The sequence below is a fragment of the Paroedura picta genome, chromosome 17 (assembly GCF_049243985.1).
Source record: "Paroedura picta isolate Pp20150507F chromosome 17, Ppicta_v3.0, whole genome shotgun sequence".
Taxonomy (NCBI): domain Eukaryota; kingdom Metazoa; phylum Chordata; class Lepidosauria; order Squamata; family Gekkonidae; genus Paroedura; species Paroedura picta.
In genome coordinates this window covers 6058237-6074301 of record NC_135385.1, presented here as the reverse complement: position 1 = coordinate 6074301, position 16065 = coordinate 6058237, and the positions used below count along the sequence as shown (strand labels likewise).

Here is a 16065-nt window from a genome sequence, read left to right as displayed (position 1 = left end):
GTAATAGGGAACAATTGTTTATTTGCATTGGCTTTATTGGTATTTTATTGATTTTAATGGCCGTGAGCTGCCACGACCCATTGGGGCTGGGAGCAGCGGGATATAAATCTAATCTAATTAAATAAGTGACAAAAATTGTGACGAGGGATGAGCTTTTGTGAGCCATTGCTGACTTCTTGAGATTGGTATCCTCCTCTTGGTGCATCTTCCTCACCACAGATAAATTCTAAAACAAGATTCTTTGACTGCAACAAACATTTAGGAGAGCTCTCTGGAGGCCCTGAACTTATACCCTGTTGGATCTGACAGAGAATGGTAATAATTAATAATGCCTCTTCTTGCAAATTCTTGGGGTCCAACCTATCACCTAGCAAAGACCATCCAGTACAAAGATTACGCAGTATATGAGAACAAAGAGCTGCACCCAGGAAATTTCATCTTATCCTCTTTGACTTTATTTCCAGGGGGAAGACAAACCAGAGCCTTCCCCAGTTCAATAAACGCTTTCAGGGAATAATTTTCTTCAATGACAAGTAATCCTGTGACGTTGATTGTGACACAGTTTAATAATGTAACAGGATTAACTTTTGCTTATATATTCCTACAGTTATGATGGTCAGTTCTTAGTCTGACGAAGAGTGCTTGCACTCAAAAGCTCACGCCCTGAATAAATCTTTGTTGGTCTTAAAAGTGCCCCTGGACTCTGATTTCATTGTGCTACTTCAGTTGAATCTATCCCAAAAACCTGTACATTTAGTCCGATATTCTCTGACCTTGAGACACATAACAAAGTTTCACTATAACATTAAGCTAAACCATGGAAAGCTCTGTAGGAAATGTAGGCCTTGTCCACAATCCATAGCCTTCCACATTTTTGCTGAACGTTTTTGTTTACAATCGACATAACAAGATTACTTGGCACTGAAGAAAATTATATGAAAGTGTTTATTGAACTGGGGGACGCTCTGGCAAGTCTTGACCCTGTAAATAAAGTCAAAGAGGATAAGAGTTTACTGGGTACAGCTTTTGGTTCCAGTGTTCTTCCCAAATATTGTGTAACCTAATTTGGGTAGTGGATGCAACTACAAAATGATTTGCACAGGAGGCGGAGCCAAGCCCAAAATGGCTGCCGCAGGAGGCGGAGCTGACTACAAAATGCCAGGGAGGCAGGTTATACATAACTCCAACAGCAACATTGCCACAATTCAGGCAGAGGTTTTAACGGGATTTGCCCAGCCAATCGGATTTTCAGTGGGAAACAGCCCCACGTCTGGCTCCGCCCACTTTTTACAAAAACCTAGCAGAAATGTATCAAGGGAAATGTATCAAGGGAGCGCCATGTTGGGGACTCTTGGTCTAAGGCAAGTAGAAGACTCCTCAGAGGCAGAAGGAAAGGAAATGAATTGCTCCCCTCTGACGACAGTGGGATCAACCACAGAATTCCGGAACCCCGAATTTCAGCACCCATCCCTTGAGCTTACTTGATACTTAATTCGGAGTTCTGGTCAATCTTCTCCCAGGCATTCAGCCTCCCCTGAAGTTTCTGCAAAAAAGGAAATGAGGCAAGGTTAACACCGTCCTTTCAGTCAACGAAACACGTTCCCAATGTCATCTTTGATGCTCGCCACCTCTGTTCTTCTGTACAAGCAAGCCGAGCATTCATTTTGTGCATATGCCCTGCTTGAGGGATGCTATAAAAAGACTCCAAAAGCAGAGGGAATCTGTAAATGTGGAGACACATGCCCTCTTTAGATGCTTGTAGAATAACAGAGTTGGAAGGGACCTCCTGGGTCATCTAGTCCCACCCCCTGCACTGTGCAGGACACTCACAACCCTCTCGCTCATCCACTGTCACCTGCCACCCCCTTGAACCTTCACAGAATCAGCCTCTCCGTCAGATGGCTCTCCAACCTCTGTTTAGAAATGTCCAAAGATGGGGAGCCCATCACCTTCCGAGGAAGCCTGTTCCACTGAGGAACCGCTCTAACCGTCAGGAACTTCTTCTGGAAGTTTAGACGGAATTTAGAGTCATAGAATAACAGAGTTGGAAGGGACTTCCTGGGTCATCTAGTCCAACCCCCTGCACTATGCAGGACACTCACAACCCTCTTGCTCATCCACTGTCACCTGCCACCCCCTTGAACCGTCATGCAGGAATCTGAAATAAAATCATTGCCCCAGATCCCCGTGACTCCTAGGGAAGGGGAAATTAAGAGCTGCCTCACCCAACAAATAGCCATAGCCTGTGTCACAGCATGCAAAGTACGACAAATCTGTACTTATGTAATGGCTTCATATAACTTGGTCTGAACGACTGTAATAAAGTTTGATTGATAGATTGTACTATTGGAAATTTGCCTGGGGCCATCTTTACATGTTTAATATTGTTTTAAATGTTTGATTTATAAGTGTCGTTACGGCTGGACGTTGGTACACTGTCACCATGCGTGGGCTTACGGTTTTGTACGTTTGCGTGGGTTTTCCAGCAGGTTTGGAGCCGTCTAATAGCTCTGATCTAACAAAGTGTGAGGTCTCGCTGGCGTTCAGCTTCTTTGGCTTATTCCGTGTTACCCTCTAGCAGCTAAAATTTTTAAAATATATAATAGAGGCTCTCCAAGTCAGCGTGTTTTTGGGTAACATCACGATCCTCAAAGGACCCTGTTCAGGCTGAGGGCCAACCAATTCGAGGTGGAATTCTCGACTTCCACTTTCCGCAGGGCCTGCAAAAGGGGGCTCTTCCACCAGGCAGTCGCTTGAGGTCGACCGACTCAGAACGTCTGCTGGCCCCCCCACCCCCCCACGCCCTTCCATGACCGAACAATTCCATCTCCCCAGTGTTGTTGTTATTCATGTTGTGTTGTGAATTGTTACTTGATAGATTGTGTCGTGATGTTCTCTCGAAATCTGTATAATGTTAAAGATGGTTATAATGTTCCATGTACATTTGTGCAGTGTTCCACGTAAACCTCCCAGCGCTGTAAAGAACGAGTGGTATAAAAATCCGGAGGGAGGGAGGGATTAGATAGATGATAGATAGGTGATAGGGGGATGGATGGATGGATGGATGGATAGATGGATAGATGGATAGATGGATAGATGGATAGATGGATAGATGGATAGATAGATATAAATAATCATAGTTCTGGGGTCCGAAACTGACAAGTACAACACACACTTCAGGAAAAGGGAACACGCACAAAACAGGGCCAGGAGGAGTAATCCGTGGAGCACTGACCTCCTTCTCCAATTCCAACGCCACCAGTTCTGCCTGGACCTTCTCAAAGCGCTCGAGCTTCCTCTCGAGGCCTTCCACCTGCTCCCTGAGAAGCCCGTTGTTCTCTTTCATTTCCCTGGGGACAGAAGAGAAGCTGCACCGTAAGTGAAGCCCACCCACCAACCTCCGCTCCCGCCCCGATTGCAAAACAGTGTCCCGTGCCCCCAAACGGCCAAGACAGCCACGGCCAATGGCCCGGCCAAGAACCAGAGCACTCCGCAAGGTCCCACGGCACCCGAGAGGGCTTTGCCGCCGTGATGCCAAAACGAACCGGGGCAGGCCGGAGCGGGAGAGAGACAACACGCACAAAGCGCGACGCGGATTCCGAACCTAAGATACGCGTTCTCCTCCCGGAGCTGTAGCAGCTCCCGTTCCATCTTGGGGTACCGCACCAAGTCGGCCTTCATGTTCCGGACGAGCACGGCGTCTTGCTCTTGTAAAGCCAGCTTCTGCTCCAAGGCCTGGCGAGCGAAGAGGGAGAGAAAAAGCCGTCAGATTTCTCTGGCAAAGGCATTTGCCACGATTGCAAGACCAGTGGGCAGCCAGGGGCGGGGGGGGATCTCTGTGCAGCTGCCGAGTCGGATCCAGCCTCGGCTTCCTTTCCAAGATACAAAAAGCCTTTATTGGCGTAAGAAACAATACAGGTAAGGAGATACAAAATGGTACAATTATAAGAGTCAGGCGGAGTTATCGCTTCTCGGCCTTTTGGCTAAGATCAAGTGTAGCGTCTTCCTTTTCAAGTTCATTCGTTAGCAAAATCTACGGGACCGATAACCCCCTTGCAAGAGTCGTTCCCGATGTGCTACAGGGGTAGTCAAACTGCGGCCCTCCAGATGTCCATGGACTACAATTCCCAGGAGCCCCTGCCAGCAAATGCTGGCAGGGGCTCCTGGGAATTGTAGTCCATGGACATCTGGAGGGCCGCAGTTTGACTACCCCTGTGCTAACACGATATGCCATATTAGATCGAACTCTTTCTCGCCCTCGTTTCTAGACACAGCCGACGACTCGACCCACCAGGAACAGTGTCTTAAAATTAAATCCGATTCGCTATTATTCCTCGTTTCTACGCAGTGCGGACAACCTGACGTACAAACAAAAGCATTTTGCTTCCCCAGCAAATTCACTTTTCAGCGGGGGCTGTCTTGCATTACCGAATCTCTGCAGAGGTGAATCTAGCAGCAGAGGTGTCATCCACAAAGATAGCCTGGCCCCTCCTAAGAGTTCAGGGCCCGGAATTTAGCAACTATACTTCTGGCTCAGTCCCCGTGTTCATCCCCAATCCTTGCATTGTTATAGATGTCATCTTCCCCTATTTTTAGCCCCAATAGTTTTCCAACAGAGGTGGATAACAGCCTAAGGGTCAATCTCCCTGCCTCTTCTCTCCCACTGCAGACCACTGATCTCCGCAAAAAGCTGCCCCCGTGGGAGCTAGAATACGCTGAAGAATGACGCAACAGGGATCTCCGTTAGGAAATCAGCAGAAATTCCCAGTCGTGCGACGGTCCGATCCATTAATTTTTCCATTTAATCCAAAGAAACCATGCGTTACTCAAATTTAAATTAGCCCATTTGCCCTGTCCAAGGTCCACAAAAAACCTATTGCAAAATATATTCTTATGAAGAGCTTCCCCGTCCCAATTTTATTATTTTGGTGGAAAGCGTGGAGATGAAAGTCAAAGCTTTCCCGAGAGCCGTTGGGGAAACAGAAGAGGGCATGCTAGACCAGGGGTCCCCAACATGGCGCCCACCATCCCCTTGCTAGTGTCTGCCAACTGTTTTCAGAAATCCAGTGGAAACATGTAGGGGTTTCATCCAGCAAACCTTCTGATTCATTGGGCAGATTGAAAGACACTACTATTACACTGATACATAAAACTTCCTGAGGTTTTTGTGCTCGGCTCCACCCCCAGGGGCGGCCATTTTGTATCTGGTTCCACCCCCTGGGGCAGCCATTTTGTATCTGGTTCCACCCACCAGGGGCAGCCATTTTGTGCTCAGCTCCCCCCCTCTGCCGTTGGCCCTGTGTCAGGATTCCAAAAGTGCCCACAGGGTCAAGAAAGCCTGGAACGACCTCCCTGACAAGCCGGAAAAAGACAAATTCGAATCTTACCTGAATCTTCTGCTCCTTTTCGGTGATCTGAGCTTGTTTGGCTTGCAGGCTCTGGATCTGCTGGCTGGCCTCGAGCCACTGCCTGTTCCACAAGAACATAAAATGTCGAGATAATACAAGTACTATTCAAGAGACCCACAACTCCTGTTTATCATTTGCCAAGGACAACACCAGTATCACCGGAACGAAAATCATGGTTGTGCAGCAGCTGTGCAAGGGAAACATCCACTCTCCTGACCCCCTCCACACAGCCTATCCCGAGGACGAATTCTTGCCTTCGGGGTGGAAGCCTTCCCAAGGAATGTGTAGAAAGCAAGCAAGCCTCTATGCTGCAGAAGCCCAGTGACCAGCTCTGCGCATCAAGAGTTATTCCCATATTCTTTGGCAAAGTGCTTGCAGATTCCGGGGACATCAGCTAAGGGGACAGTGGGAACAAATTTGAAGGCTTGCCAGGGCTGTCACTTTTAGGGATGGAAAGCCAACCTGATCTTTGCAGGATTAACTTTCGTAAGAACATCAGGAGAGCCCTGCTGGGTCAGACCAGGGAGGGTCCATCTAGTCCAGCCTCCTGTCTCACACAGGGGCCAGCCAGTTCCACTGGAGAGCAGAGAGGCCAAAATCTTCCCCTGATAGTCAGATGTTTACAGCCTCCAAATTGCAGGAGGGTACCTTTAGTCACCATGGCTAGTAGTCCCCAAAGACCTCTCCCTCCATGAATCCAACCCTCCCCCCCCCCCCCCCCCGGTCTCTAGGCCCCAGTTATATTTCTTGGTCTCCCACTGGAGAGAAGACGGGAAGATTTGGCATTTAGACAAAGAGGGAGATGGTTTTAAGTCGCCTTCGTTTTGGGGACGGTTGCCTTCAACGGTATGCCTCCGGATCAAAGCAACCCTTAGCAAAAGGGGAGGGGGGAGAAACCAAAAAGCCAAGTGACGGCAGCTCCCAAGACATTTACTTTCCCAGCACGCCACTAATCCTTCACTCACTTGCGCTGTGTGCCCAGCTGCTCCGACAGCTCCTGCTTCTCCAGTTCCCGGTCCTTGATCTCCACCTCCTGTTTCCATAACTTCATCTGCAGCTCGGATACTTTTGCCTTAAACTCGGTGGATTTCTGGAAAGAGAAAGGAAGCAGGGAGGCTCAGAGGGGCCCCCTGGCTAAATGTCAGAAGCCGATGTGCCGATAAAGCCGCACGGCAGCTGGCCGGCACGAGGAAGCCATAAATACAGAAATCAAGCTGCTTTTGGGAAAAAGAACGGGAAAGGTTAAAAAGGGCCCTCTCGAACCTGTCAAAGTCGTGGAAGAGTTGGAAGAGGAAGAAAAAGAGCTGGTTTTTACCTGCAAAAAACACCCTGCAGGGGAGGTAGGGCTGATAGCTCTAACAGAACTGCTCTGCAAGCTCTAAGAGAACTGTGCCTGGCCCAAGCTCACCCAGTTGGCTGCATGGAGAGGAGGAATGGGGAACATGGTTCTCCAGATTAGAGTCCACTGCTCTTAGAGTCCACCATCCCGCCACACTCAAGCTAGTAAATCCAAGAGAGAAGATCCAGGGTCCAGAAGCACTCAAAATTTGTGGCAGGGTGGAATTTTTGCAAACCGCTGCTCACTTCTACAGGTAAGTCAAGGTCTGTGGCTCTGGAGCTGACTCCACCTGGTCACCACTATTCTTGGACAGCTTCTGTAAAGGGGCTTTACAAAAACTGTGCAAATCGGAATTATCCAGGACAGCTTCCCTGCACAGGTGCAAAACGATCCTATAAACTTACTCATTCGAAGCTTGCTTGCACACAGAAGCTTATTATCTGGGACAAAACTTAGCGGGCCTTGAAGGCGCTGCCAAACTCATATTTGGTTCTGACAAACATGGCGACCCACCTGAATCTAAACGTGCTTGGGTAAACAAAACTGGACCAAGATGGATTGCTGTTTTAGTCTGTCTGTAGCAGCAGCTGAAGAGAAGGTGAGCTGGGATTTTGTATTCTGCTTTTTACTACCCGAAGGAGAATCAAAGCGGTTTACAATCCCCTACAACAGGCACCCTGTGAGGCTGAGAGAGCTCTGAGAGAACTGCTCTGCAAAAACAGCTTTAAGGTCCCCCAGCCGGCTGTATGTGAGGGAGAGGGGGATCAAACCCATTAGCAAAATGACACAGACTCACTACTGATGCTGCACCTGCTCAGAAACTTGCGCAATTTACCTCATTGGCTTCAGCCAGCTGGTTCTCCTTCTCCTGCATCTTCCGGTTAAGAGCCTCCATGCTCTTCTGGCACGCCTTACTGATCTCGATTTGCTCTTTCAGCTTATTCTCAGCCTCCTTTTCCCTCTCCTGACACTGCCGGATCTGCTTCTGGAGGTCTTGGTTACGGTCCATCTCCCGCTAGAAAAAGAGAAATTAAAAATGGATTATTTTTTTTTAATGAAGGGAACACAATATCTCGAAGAAGCAGAGCTGGTTCCGATGCCCTGTTTTTCACTACCAGAAGGCATCTCGAAGGAGCTTACAATCGCTTTCTCCGCAACAGATACCCTGTGAGGTAGGTGGGGCTGAGAGAGCTCTGAGAGAACTGCTCTGTGAGAACAGCTCTAACAGGACTGATGAGCTCAAAGTCAGCCAGCTTGCTGCTTTTGGAGGAGTGGGAATCAAACCTGGCTCACCAAATTAGAAGCTACCCCTCAACCACTATACCACACTGTCTCAGAATCATGGACAGACGCTGGCCCAAGCATCAAGGTAGGCAGAGGGTCCAGGCATGGTCCCGAGGCTGTCCAACAGGGAAAGATCAGGGCTCCAGAGCAGCCTGGGGGACTCCAGTGCAAAACTGACCCAGTATCCACACACGCTGCACCCCACACTGACCTGCTGTTGCAAACCACTTCTGTTGCAATCCCCAAATCCCGATGCTGGAATGACTTCCAACAATTGAGCCCCTGCATTCTGCCAAGTTCTCCCGTCTTCTTCTAGTTCCCCTTCTAGTTCCCCGGGAGCCTGCAGACTCTGTCTTCACTCTTTAAATTATTGCCTTTGCTGCTGGCTCCTTTGCCCTCATGGTGTATCTGTGCTTCAGGTGAGCTGGGTAATTGTTTCTCTGGCTGTGCTGATGGCTCAGGTGTGGGAGGTTTGTCATCAGGAGCTGAACCTTCCATGGAAGCTTCTCCTCCAAAGACTTGGCCTCAGGCTGTTTAGACCCGAAGGGACAGAACCAGATTCCTTGTCTCTTAAGGAGTCCTCCTGCTTTCCTGGCCCCTGGTACAAGATTCACACGGGTCACACGGCTGCTTCTGACACCTTTCCTGATGCCTGCTGAGAGTTTTGTCAGAAAGCAGGTGTGTCCCGGTGGGTCTTTGGCACAGCAAGGTTTTGGATTGCCCGGGCAGAATTTATTTTTTTTAATTTTGCTTCGGCAACAGCAGCCAGCGTGGCACAAGGATCAGCACCGAGTGGCTGAAAGATTGCAGCGTCCATTTTGGGGCTGGCTCCGCCTCCTGCGGCAGCCATTTTGTCTGGGTTGCCAGGAGGAAGGAGGCTGGCGGAGAGGGGATTGGGGGCGTGGTCGGGAGCTCCCCAACATGCTGATGTCACACCGAAATGAGGGTACGATACAAAAGCAACACACTCCGGGGTTGAAAATACCTCTACGGTCTTCCATTCCCCTTCCCTTAATTTCCACGCTTTCATTTAATAAACGAAAGTAGCAAACTTCAGAGAGCAGGATTGGAAATAAAACAGCCTCTCATTAACAATATCAGGAGAGCCCTGCTGGATCAGGCCAGGCTCCCGTCTCACACAGGGGCCAACCAGTCCTTCTGGAGGGTCCAACAACAGGGCAGAGAGGCCGAACGCTTCCCCTGATGTTGGCTCCTAGAACTCGTATTCGGAGGTGGACTGCCTCTGAACATGGAGGCTCCATTTCCCTCAATATGCCCTCTTGGTCTTCCAGTTAACAGGATATTGCATTCGCCTATCGAATCCATCCTTGTAAGCCACCCTGAGACAGTTTTACGGAGAGAGGCAGCATAGAAATCCCCCAATAAAGGAATTAAACATCCAAGCACTTCTGATGCAGCTCCATATACAACTTGGAAATTCAACGTATTAAATTCCTAAAGCCCCTCTGCAACATTTCTGGCTGTGGGCCAATTATATAGCAGCACACCTGCAGTTTTTCCGATCCCCAAAATGTTGGATAAGTGATTACGGATGCCCCCGACAGTAGAAACCCATCTGCCTCTGCTTTTGAAACTCCAAAGCCCATTTCCAGCCCGCCTTTCCTGGGTTTCCTTTCCTCCCGACTCAAATCGATTACTGCTTATTGGAAACAGTGCGGCAAATTGGTCTGCTAATCAAAGCAAAACAAGCCACGGATTTGCATACTAAGCAAGGATTATGCAAAAGAGCCAAGGATTCCTTTTTAAAAAAAACCTTCATTCACGTGACTTCCTCAAAGGCAGAATCCGGCTGATTACCCCCCCACTGGCTTAGCTCCCCTCACTTTTTCTGTACTGGATGCTCCAAAGCATTTCTGTGACTGACTCAGCTATATTTTGGGTTTGGCTGACAAGCCCCTAATCCTCAAAGGAGTCTATTTATTCAGGGTGCAGCCCGGAATCACTTGTCCCAACCACAGCAATGATTCAGGTCACCCGTACGCTCCGGTCATCTTTGGAGATGCTGTTTCAGGTTCCCCCACTATCTGAATCTGCATGGGGGAGGCAACCCAAGAAGAAGAGCTGGTTTAATGCACCCAAAGGAGGCTCAAAGCGGCTTACAATGACCCACCTCTCCTCTCCCCATAGCAGACACCCTGTAAGGTAGGTAGGGCTGGGAGAGCTCTAAAAGAACTGGGACTGGACCAAGGTCCCCCAGCAGCAGGCCTCGTGTGTCTTAATGTAGCTTACAATCACCTTCCCTTCCTCTCTCCACAACGGACATCCTGTGAGGAAGGTGGGCTTGAGAGAGCTCCGAGAGAACTGGGACTGGCCCAAGGTCACCCACGCTCTTCTCTCCCGTATTTGGCTCTGCAGCAGTTTTGTGGTTGCACCCTGGGGTCAGAATTCCAACGTTCCTACCACCTCAAAAAGGATGGGGAACTCCTGGCCGAATGGATGTAACTTTCACACATCTGCCAAAAGCATTTTTGACTGGCATCGATTTCGCTAGGTTTTTTAAGGTTTTGGATTCGGTCTGACCCTGCTCTTGCGTGCGGAAGGGTACAAGCGTGACCTGTATGTGCACGTGCATCTCCCCTCCCTTCCTCACAACTCCCTGTGAGGCGGGCCCATGCGAAATATGGCCAATTATCCCAAGTACTCAAGTGAATCTCGTGGCAAGCGGGATTTGAACCCACACCGTTCCATGACGCACAAATACGTCTGACAGAGTCCAAATTCTTCTTCTGGGACGTCAAGAGGCCTCTGGGAGTCTACAGTGAGGCCATCGCAAGATCGAGCGTGAACAGAAGACCACCGAGGGCTTCCTAGAAGGAGCGGAGCCGCCCGGCTTCTTCGCAGCGTCCCGCCAGCCTGCTCACCTCGTAATTCCTCGCGTGGGTGGTCGCTTGTTTCTCCAGCTCGATCCGGGCTCTCTTGTGACTCATTTCCATCTGCATTTTCTCCCGTTCCGCCTGCAAGAGCCGCGTCCCCGAATGGATCTGCTCAGCCTCCGCTTCGACCTGACCCGTTGGTGGGAAGACGAGAGACAGACAGACAGAGAGAGGGAGACAGACAGAGGGAGACAGAGAGAGGGAGAGAGACAGAGAGGGAGAGAGACAGAGAGAGAGAAAGACAGACAGAGACAGAGAGAGAGGGAGAGAGACAGAGAGAGACAGAGAGAGGGAGACAGAGAGACAGACAGAGACACAGAGAGACAGACAGATACAGAGAGAGAGACAGAGAGATGGAGAGAGACAGAGAGAGGGAGACAGAGAGACAGAGAGAGACAGACAGGGAGACAGGGACAGACAGACAGACACAGAGAGATAAAAAGAGAGAGAAACAGAGACAGACAGAGAGACAGGGAAGACAGAGAGAGACAGACAGGGAGACAGACACAGGGAGACAGACACAGAGACATAGACACAGAGAGAGATACAGACAGAGAGAGAGACAGAGAGACAGAGATACAGACACAGAGAGACATACAGAGACAGAGAGAGGGAGAGAGACAGAGAGAGATACAGACAGAGAGAGATAGACAGGGAGACAGGGACAGACAGACAGACACAGAGACATAGACACAGAGAGAGATACAGACAGAGAGAGAGAAACAGAGACAGACAAAGAGACAGGGAAGACAGACAGAGAGAGAGAGAGAGAGGTGATCTCAAGATGGCTTTGGGCCAGTCTACCTGTGGAGCGCAGGCACCCTGTGGAAGCCCCCCCCCCCTTTACATCCTTTCTTTACAACAGACCGGGTGGCCCAGCATGGCCCCCCCCCCCAGGGAGGAGCAGCAGGAGCACAAAGAGGCCTCACCCGCATCATCTGCTGGTATCGCATCTGCAGAGGCCGCGTCGTCGTCTCCAGCACAGACGTCTCCAGCAAGGACGTTTCGCTGGCGGCCAACGATTCGTTGAAACGCTTCATCACTGTGAGGACCAGGGTATTGTCCTCCGGGTCTTCCTTGCTTCTTCCAAAAAAAAAAAGGGGGGGGGAATAATGAATCAGAATCAGATTACCTTTATTGGCATAAAATTATGAAGCGTAAAACGAAAATTTCAAACAGTTCCAGATGCAGATTCCATCGTAAAAAGATTTCCGTTTAAAATCGCCAGCAGAAACTTAGCTACTTTTACAATAATTGCTGAGTCCCTCGTGTTTAGTATCTAGTCCAAATTTTCTCATTGACAGAGCTGAATTTCAATTTCTTCAGATAGTTAGCTAAAGGGCGACGATGTGCATCAAACTTAGGACACACCGAAAGTATGTGGTACAAAGTATCACTACCCCCCAGCCTCACCCAACTCACAGGGTGTCTGTTGAGGGGCGTGGAAAGGGAAGGCAATTATAAGCCGCTGAGACTCCTTCAGGGACAGAAAAGTGGCATATAAGAACCAGCTCTTCTTCTTCTTCAGTAATCTCAGGGCTCTCTCAGCCTCACCCACCTCACAGGGTTGTGGGGAGAGGAAAGGGAAGGCACTTTGAGACTCCTTCGGGTAGATAAAAGCGACATATAAGAACCAACTTCATTAATTTCAGGGCTTTCTCAGCCTCACCCACCTCACAGGGTTGTGGGGAGAGGAAAGAGAAGGCAATTATAAGCCACTTTTGAGACTCCTTCAGGGACAGAAAAGTGGCAAATAAGAACCAACTCTTCTTCTTCTTCTTCTTCATTAATTCCAGGGCTCTCTCAGCCTCCCCTCCCTCACAGGGTGTCTGTTGTGGGGAGAGGAAAGGGAAGGAGACTATAAGCCGCTTTGAGCCTCCTTCAGGGAGAGAAAAGCGGCATATAAGAGCCAACTCTTCTTCTCCTCCTTCAGTTGCCTCAGGCCCCCCTAAGGCCCCCCTCAGCCATTTGCCCCCCCCAGACGGGGCCCCTGACGCGGACATTCCATCCCTAACGATGCCCAGTGGCAAAATGGCGGCCACTGGCTTCGCTGGGTTTGCGGAGGGCGGGCCTGAGGCTGGCCGGCCAATCAGAAGGCGCAGGGCTTGCTGTGAGGGTTCTAATTGCCCTTCGGCCGGAATCCCTGGACTGACTGGGCCCTGCACAGTTTCCAAAGTAACAAATGGAGCAAAAAGAGTTAAAGATTGATTTATTTTTGTATTCATTCCACCCTCCTGTACGGCTCAGGATCACAGTCAAAGGCTGGGCCGGACATCGAGGCAGGCAAGGGAGGCACTCCAGTGAAAATAATATAATGATAATAATGATAATTATTAAAGTGTGTAACGTAAACAGTGTCAACATCAGCAGGGAAATGTATCCCGGCTGGCTCTCTGGATTTCAGCTCAGAGGTGGCTTTGATGGGTATCTCTGTCCCTCTGTGGGGTTCCTTGGCTGGGAGCCCTCAAGGGTTTGGAGGGGACCTCACTCACACACACACACACCCCTGCATGTCTGCCTCCCCACACAATTTCCTCTTTCCCTCCTCCTGGGAACACCCACATCTTCACCCCTTTCCCTGCCTCCTTCTCAGCTATTCACCCCAGCTGCCTTTTATCTGCCTCCTCGTTTCAGGGACATTTATACTCCGCCTTTCTCCACAGGAGGGTACCAAGTGGCTGACATTTCTCTCCTTTCTTTTTAACCTTCAGAACAGCCCTGCAAGGTAGGACAGGCCCAAAGTTCCTCAGAGGTCTGGACCCTGGCATTTCTACTGCTCTGACTGCTACACCATACTGTCTCTTATGGAATTAACGGTGGCAAGTAGCCAGGCCTGTCGCCCAGCAGTTGCTGCTAGGCACTGGAGTTGCCATCCTCCTGGTGGGACCAGGAGAGCTGCCAGAACTACAACCGAACGCCAAAGAGCAGAGATCTGTCCCCCTGGCAACCATAAGTCAGTCCCAGCACCAATAAGTCCTCCTTCAAAGGCCAAAATAGACCTGGAAAGGCCATCTCGGGCCAGACATTTGTCTTAGCCTACCTCACAGGGTGGTTGTACAGTTGATGTTGAGGAAGGTCAATTTCCTGGGTAATCTTGGGCACACACACTGCCTAGTCTTCCTCACAAGGCTGTTTTGAACCCAAGGTGGGAGAGGAGTGATTTATTTATATGCTGCCCTTTCCTGTGGGCTCAAGGCGGCCCACGAAAGTTCAAAACCCAATATAGTTTGGGTATCATAGGGCATTTACCCTTGCACGACGTTTGGCCTTTTCACCTGCAATGTCAGAGGGGAGATACAGAAAGATCCTGAAGGCTGAGAGAACATGCATGTGCAGGTCAGGGGAATTAGAGACCCTAGGACATGCCTTCTTAAGGGGCTCTTTGCAAGATCTGATTCAGTTTCCTGGAGTGTCAGAGGAAGGAAAAATCAAAATGCTCCTCTCAGGGGAAAACCTTGATGTCTCTAAACAGGTAGCTAAATTTTATGCTGTAGTTTACAAGCTGCGTCAAACATACGGTGCCCAAAACTCTCGATGAATTTTGCGAATATAATTTGACTCTTAACTATCCCTCTAATAGTTTAAACTCCCTATTTTTAGGAGAACTGCATTATAATATTTTGTAATAATCATACCTGCGTACCTGGCTTGCCGCCATATATCAATGTATATCTAGGTAGTATAAACCCTTGTTCAATTTTACGACTCAGAGGACCATGTAAGAAAATAACAGTTTCGGATGTCATTTTCATCCTCGCGTTGGTCTTACAGATAAAGTTAGAGATGCAGCCTTTCTTGATTGGGAAGATATTCGTGCGCACGATGCGCACGTGTTTTGGATTGCGTGTTTTGGATATTGTCCGTCAATATACATCCGACGGATTTTCACATAGAATCGTGGATTGGAAAGAACCTCCAGGACGATCTGTTTCAAGCCCCACACAATGCAGGAACTCACAACTGCCAATCACCCTTGTTTAGCTCCTGCTGGAGACCAAGATTTCCTGAAACTTTGTCTATTACAGGAAACTGACACAGCCTCCCCAAACGTCTCCAAACTGTATCCAAACTTTGTATCCAAAATAAACCGGAGCCTTTGTACTGAAACTGAATGCATGTTGTTGCTTGCCCACAGAAACCCTGTTTGGAGTTTGCTCAGGTTATTTCCCTGTTCTTCCTGTCGTTTCCGGAAACTGACATGGAGAAGGGACAGCAATACACTCCTCTAAAATTAGTTCTTTCTCTTGCATTTTCAGACTCTTTTTCTCTCTCGCATCATTGCAGATGCGGTGAGTAGCTTTTTGCATTATTTCTTTCATTTTGGGGGGGCAGGTTAACCCACCCACCCCCAAAGCCCCCCTCCTGCACAGCCTAGACTCAGACTCATGCATGCCCTTCTCCTGGGAACCTTTCCACACCCACCTTTCCACCTTAGCCCACCTGCTAGCAGACTGGAGAGGCATGGCGGATCCCGGGCACGAGCATCCCTGCCGCTGGCCCACCTGGCAGGGTTGTTGTGAGGCTAAAGCGGGGCGGGAGGCATGCAATGCGTTGCTCCTGGAGCAATGCAAAAGGGGGGAGGATGCGTTTTCAATAGCAATCATAGCAGAGCCATAATAGCAACGCGCGGCATGGGGGAGGGAGGCACTCTGCACATGCTCACCTGCCCCAGGTGCTGCCGCTCGCTCCTTCCATCTCCCCCGCTTGGATCTCCCTCCGCGGGCAGACTTTTTCAAGCCTCGCGAGGCTTCCCCGGCGCGCTCCCGCGAGAACCTCTCGCGCGCGCCCCCGCCAGACTGCTTTTACCGTAAGGCAGCGAAGAATCGCGCCCCCCCCTTTCCCCGCGGCGCCGTAATGTCGGGAATAGAAGGCAGCTGGAAGCAGAATTGAAGTCGCTTCTATGATTGAGGTCTCTGATACCCGAAGAGGAAAGGACTTCTGTTCAAGGAGATCGGGGTCCATTGAGAAATCGGGCCACAGCCCAGAAAATGAAATTCAGCAGAGAGAAGCAGTATAACATTGGGGCAACCAAAATCTGACACATAAATGTGTCATGGCCAAAGGGAAGGGTTATACAGGGATTGTATAATTGTTTTCATGGGAATTTATTGTGGTTAAAGTGGCAGGAGTGGAGAGGTAG

The 16065-nt window shown here is 49.6% G+C and overlaps 1 protein-coding gene across 1 annotated transcript in view; it reads right to left on the bottom strand.

Annotated features, from left to right (window-relative positions):
• LOC143827321 (mitotic spindle assembly checkpoint protein MAD1-like) overlaps window positions 1-15877 on the bottom strand; it is a 36094-nt gene extending 20217 nt beyond the window's left edge. The window contains exons 1-9 of the mRNA XM_077316791.1: window positions 15589-15877; window positions 11855-12008; window positions 10914-11054; window positions 7583-7762; window positions 6374-6498; window positions 5388-5469; window positions 3605-3735; window positions 3236-3350; window positions 1482-1543 (exon numbers count right to left, since the gene is read on the bottom strand). Of these exons, the coding sequence (XP_077172906.1) occupies window positions 1482-1543; window positions 3236-3350; window positions 3605-3735; window positions 5388-5469; window positions 6374-6498; window positions 7583-7762; window positions 10914-11054; window positions 11855-12008; window positions 15589-15620 (1022 nt within the window). The 5' untranslated portion in view covers window positions 15621-15877. The remainder of the gene's footprint in view (window positions 1-1481; window positions 1544-3235; window positions 3351-3604; window positions 3736-5387; window positions 5470-6373; window positions 6499-7582; window positions 7763-10913; window positions 11055-11854; window positions 12009-15588) is intronic.
• Between the last annotated feature and the right edge of the window lie 188 nt (window positions 15878-16065).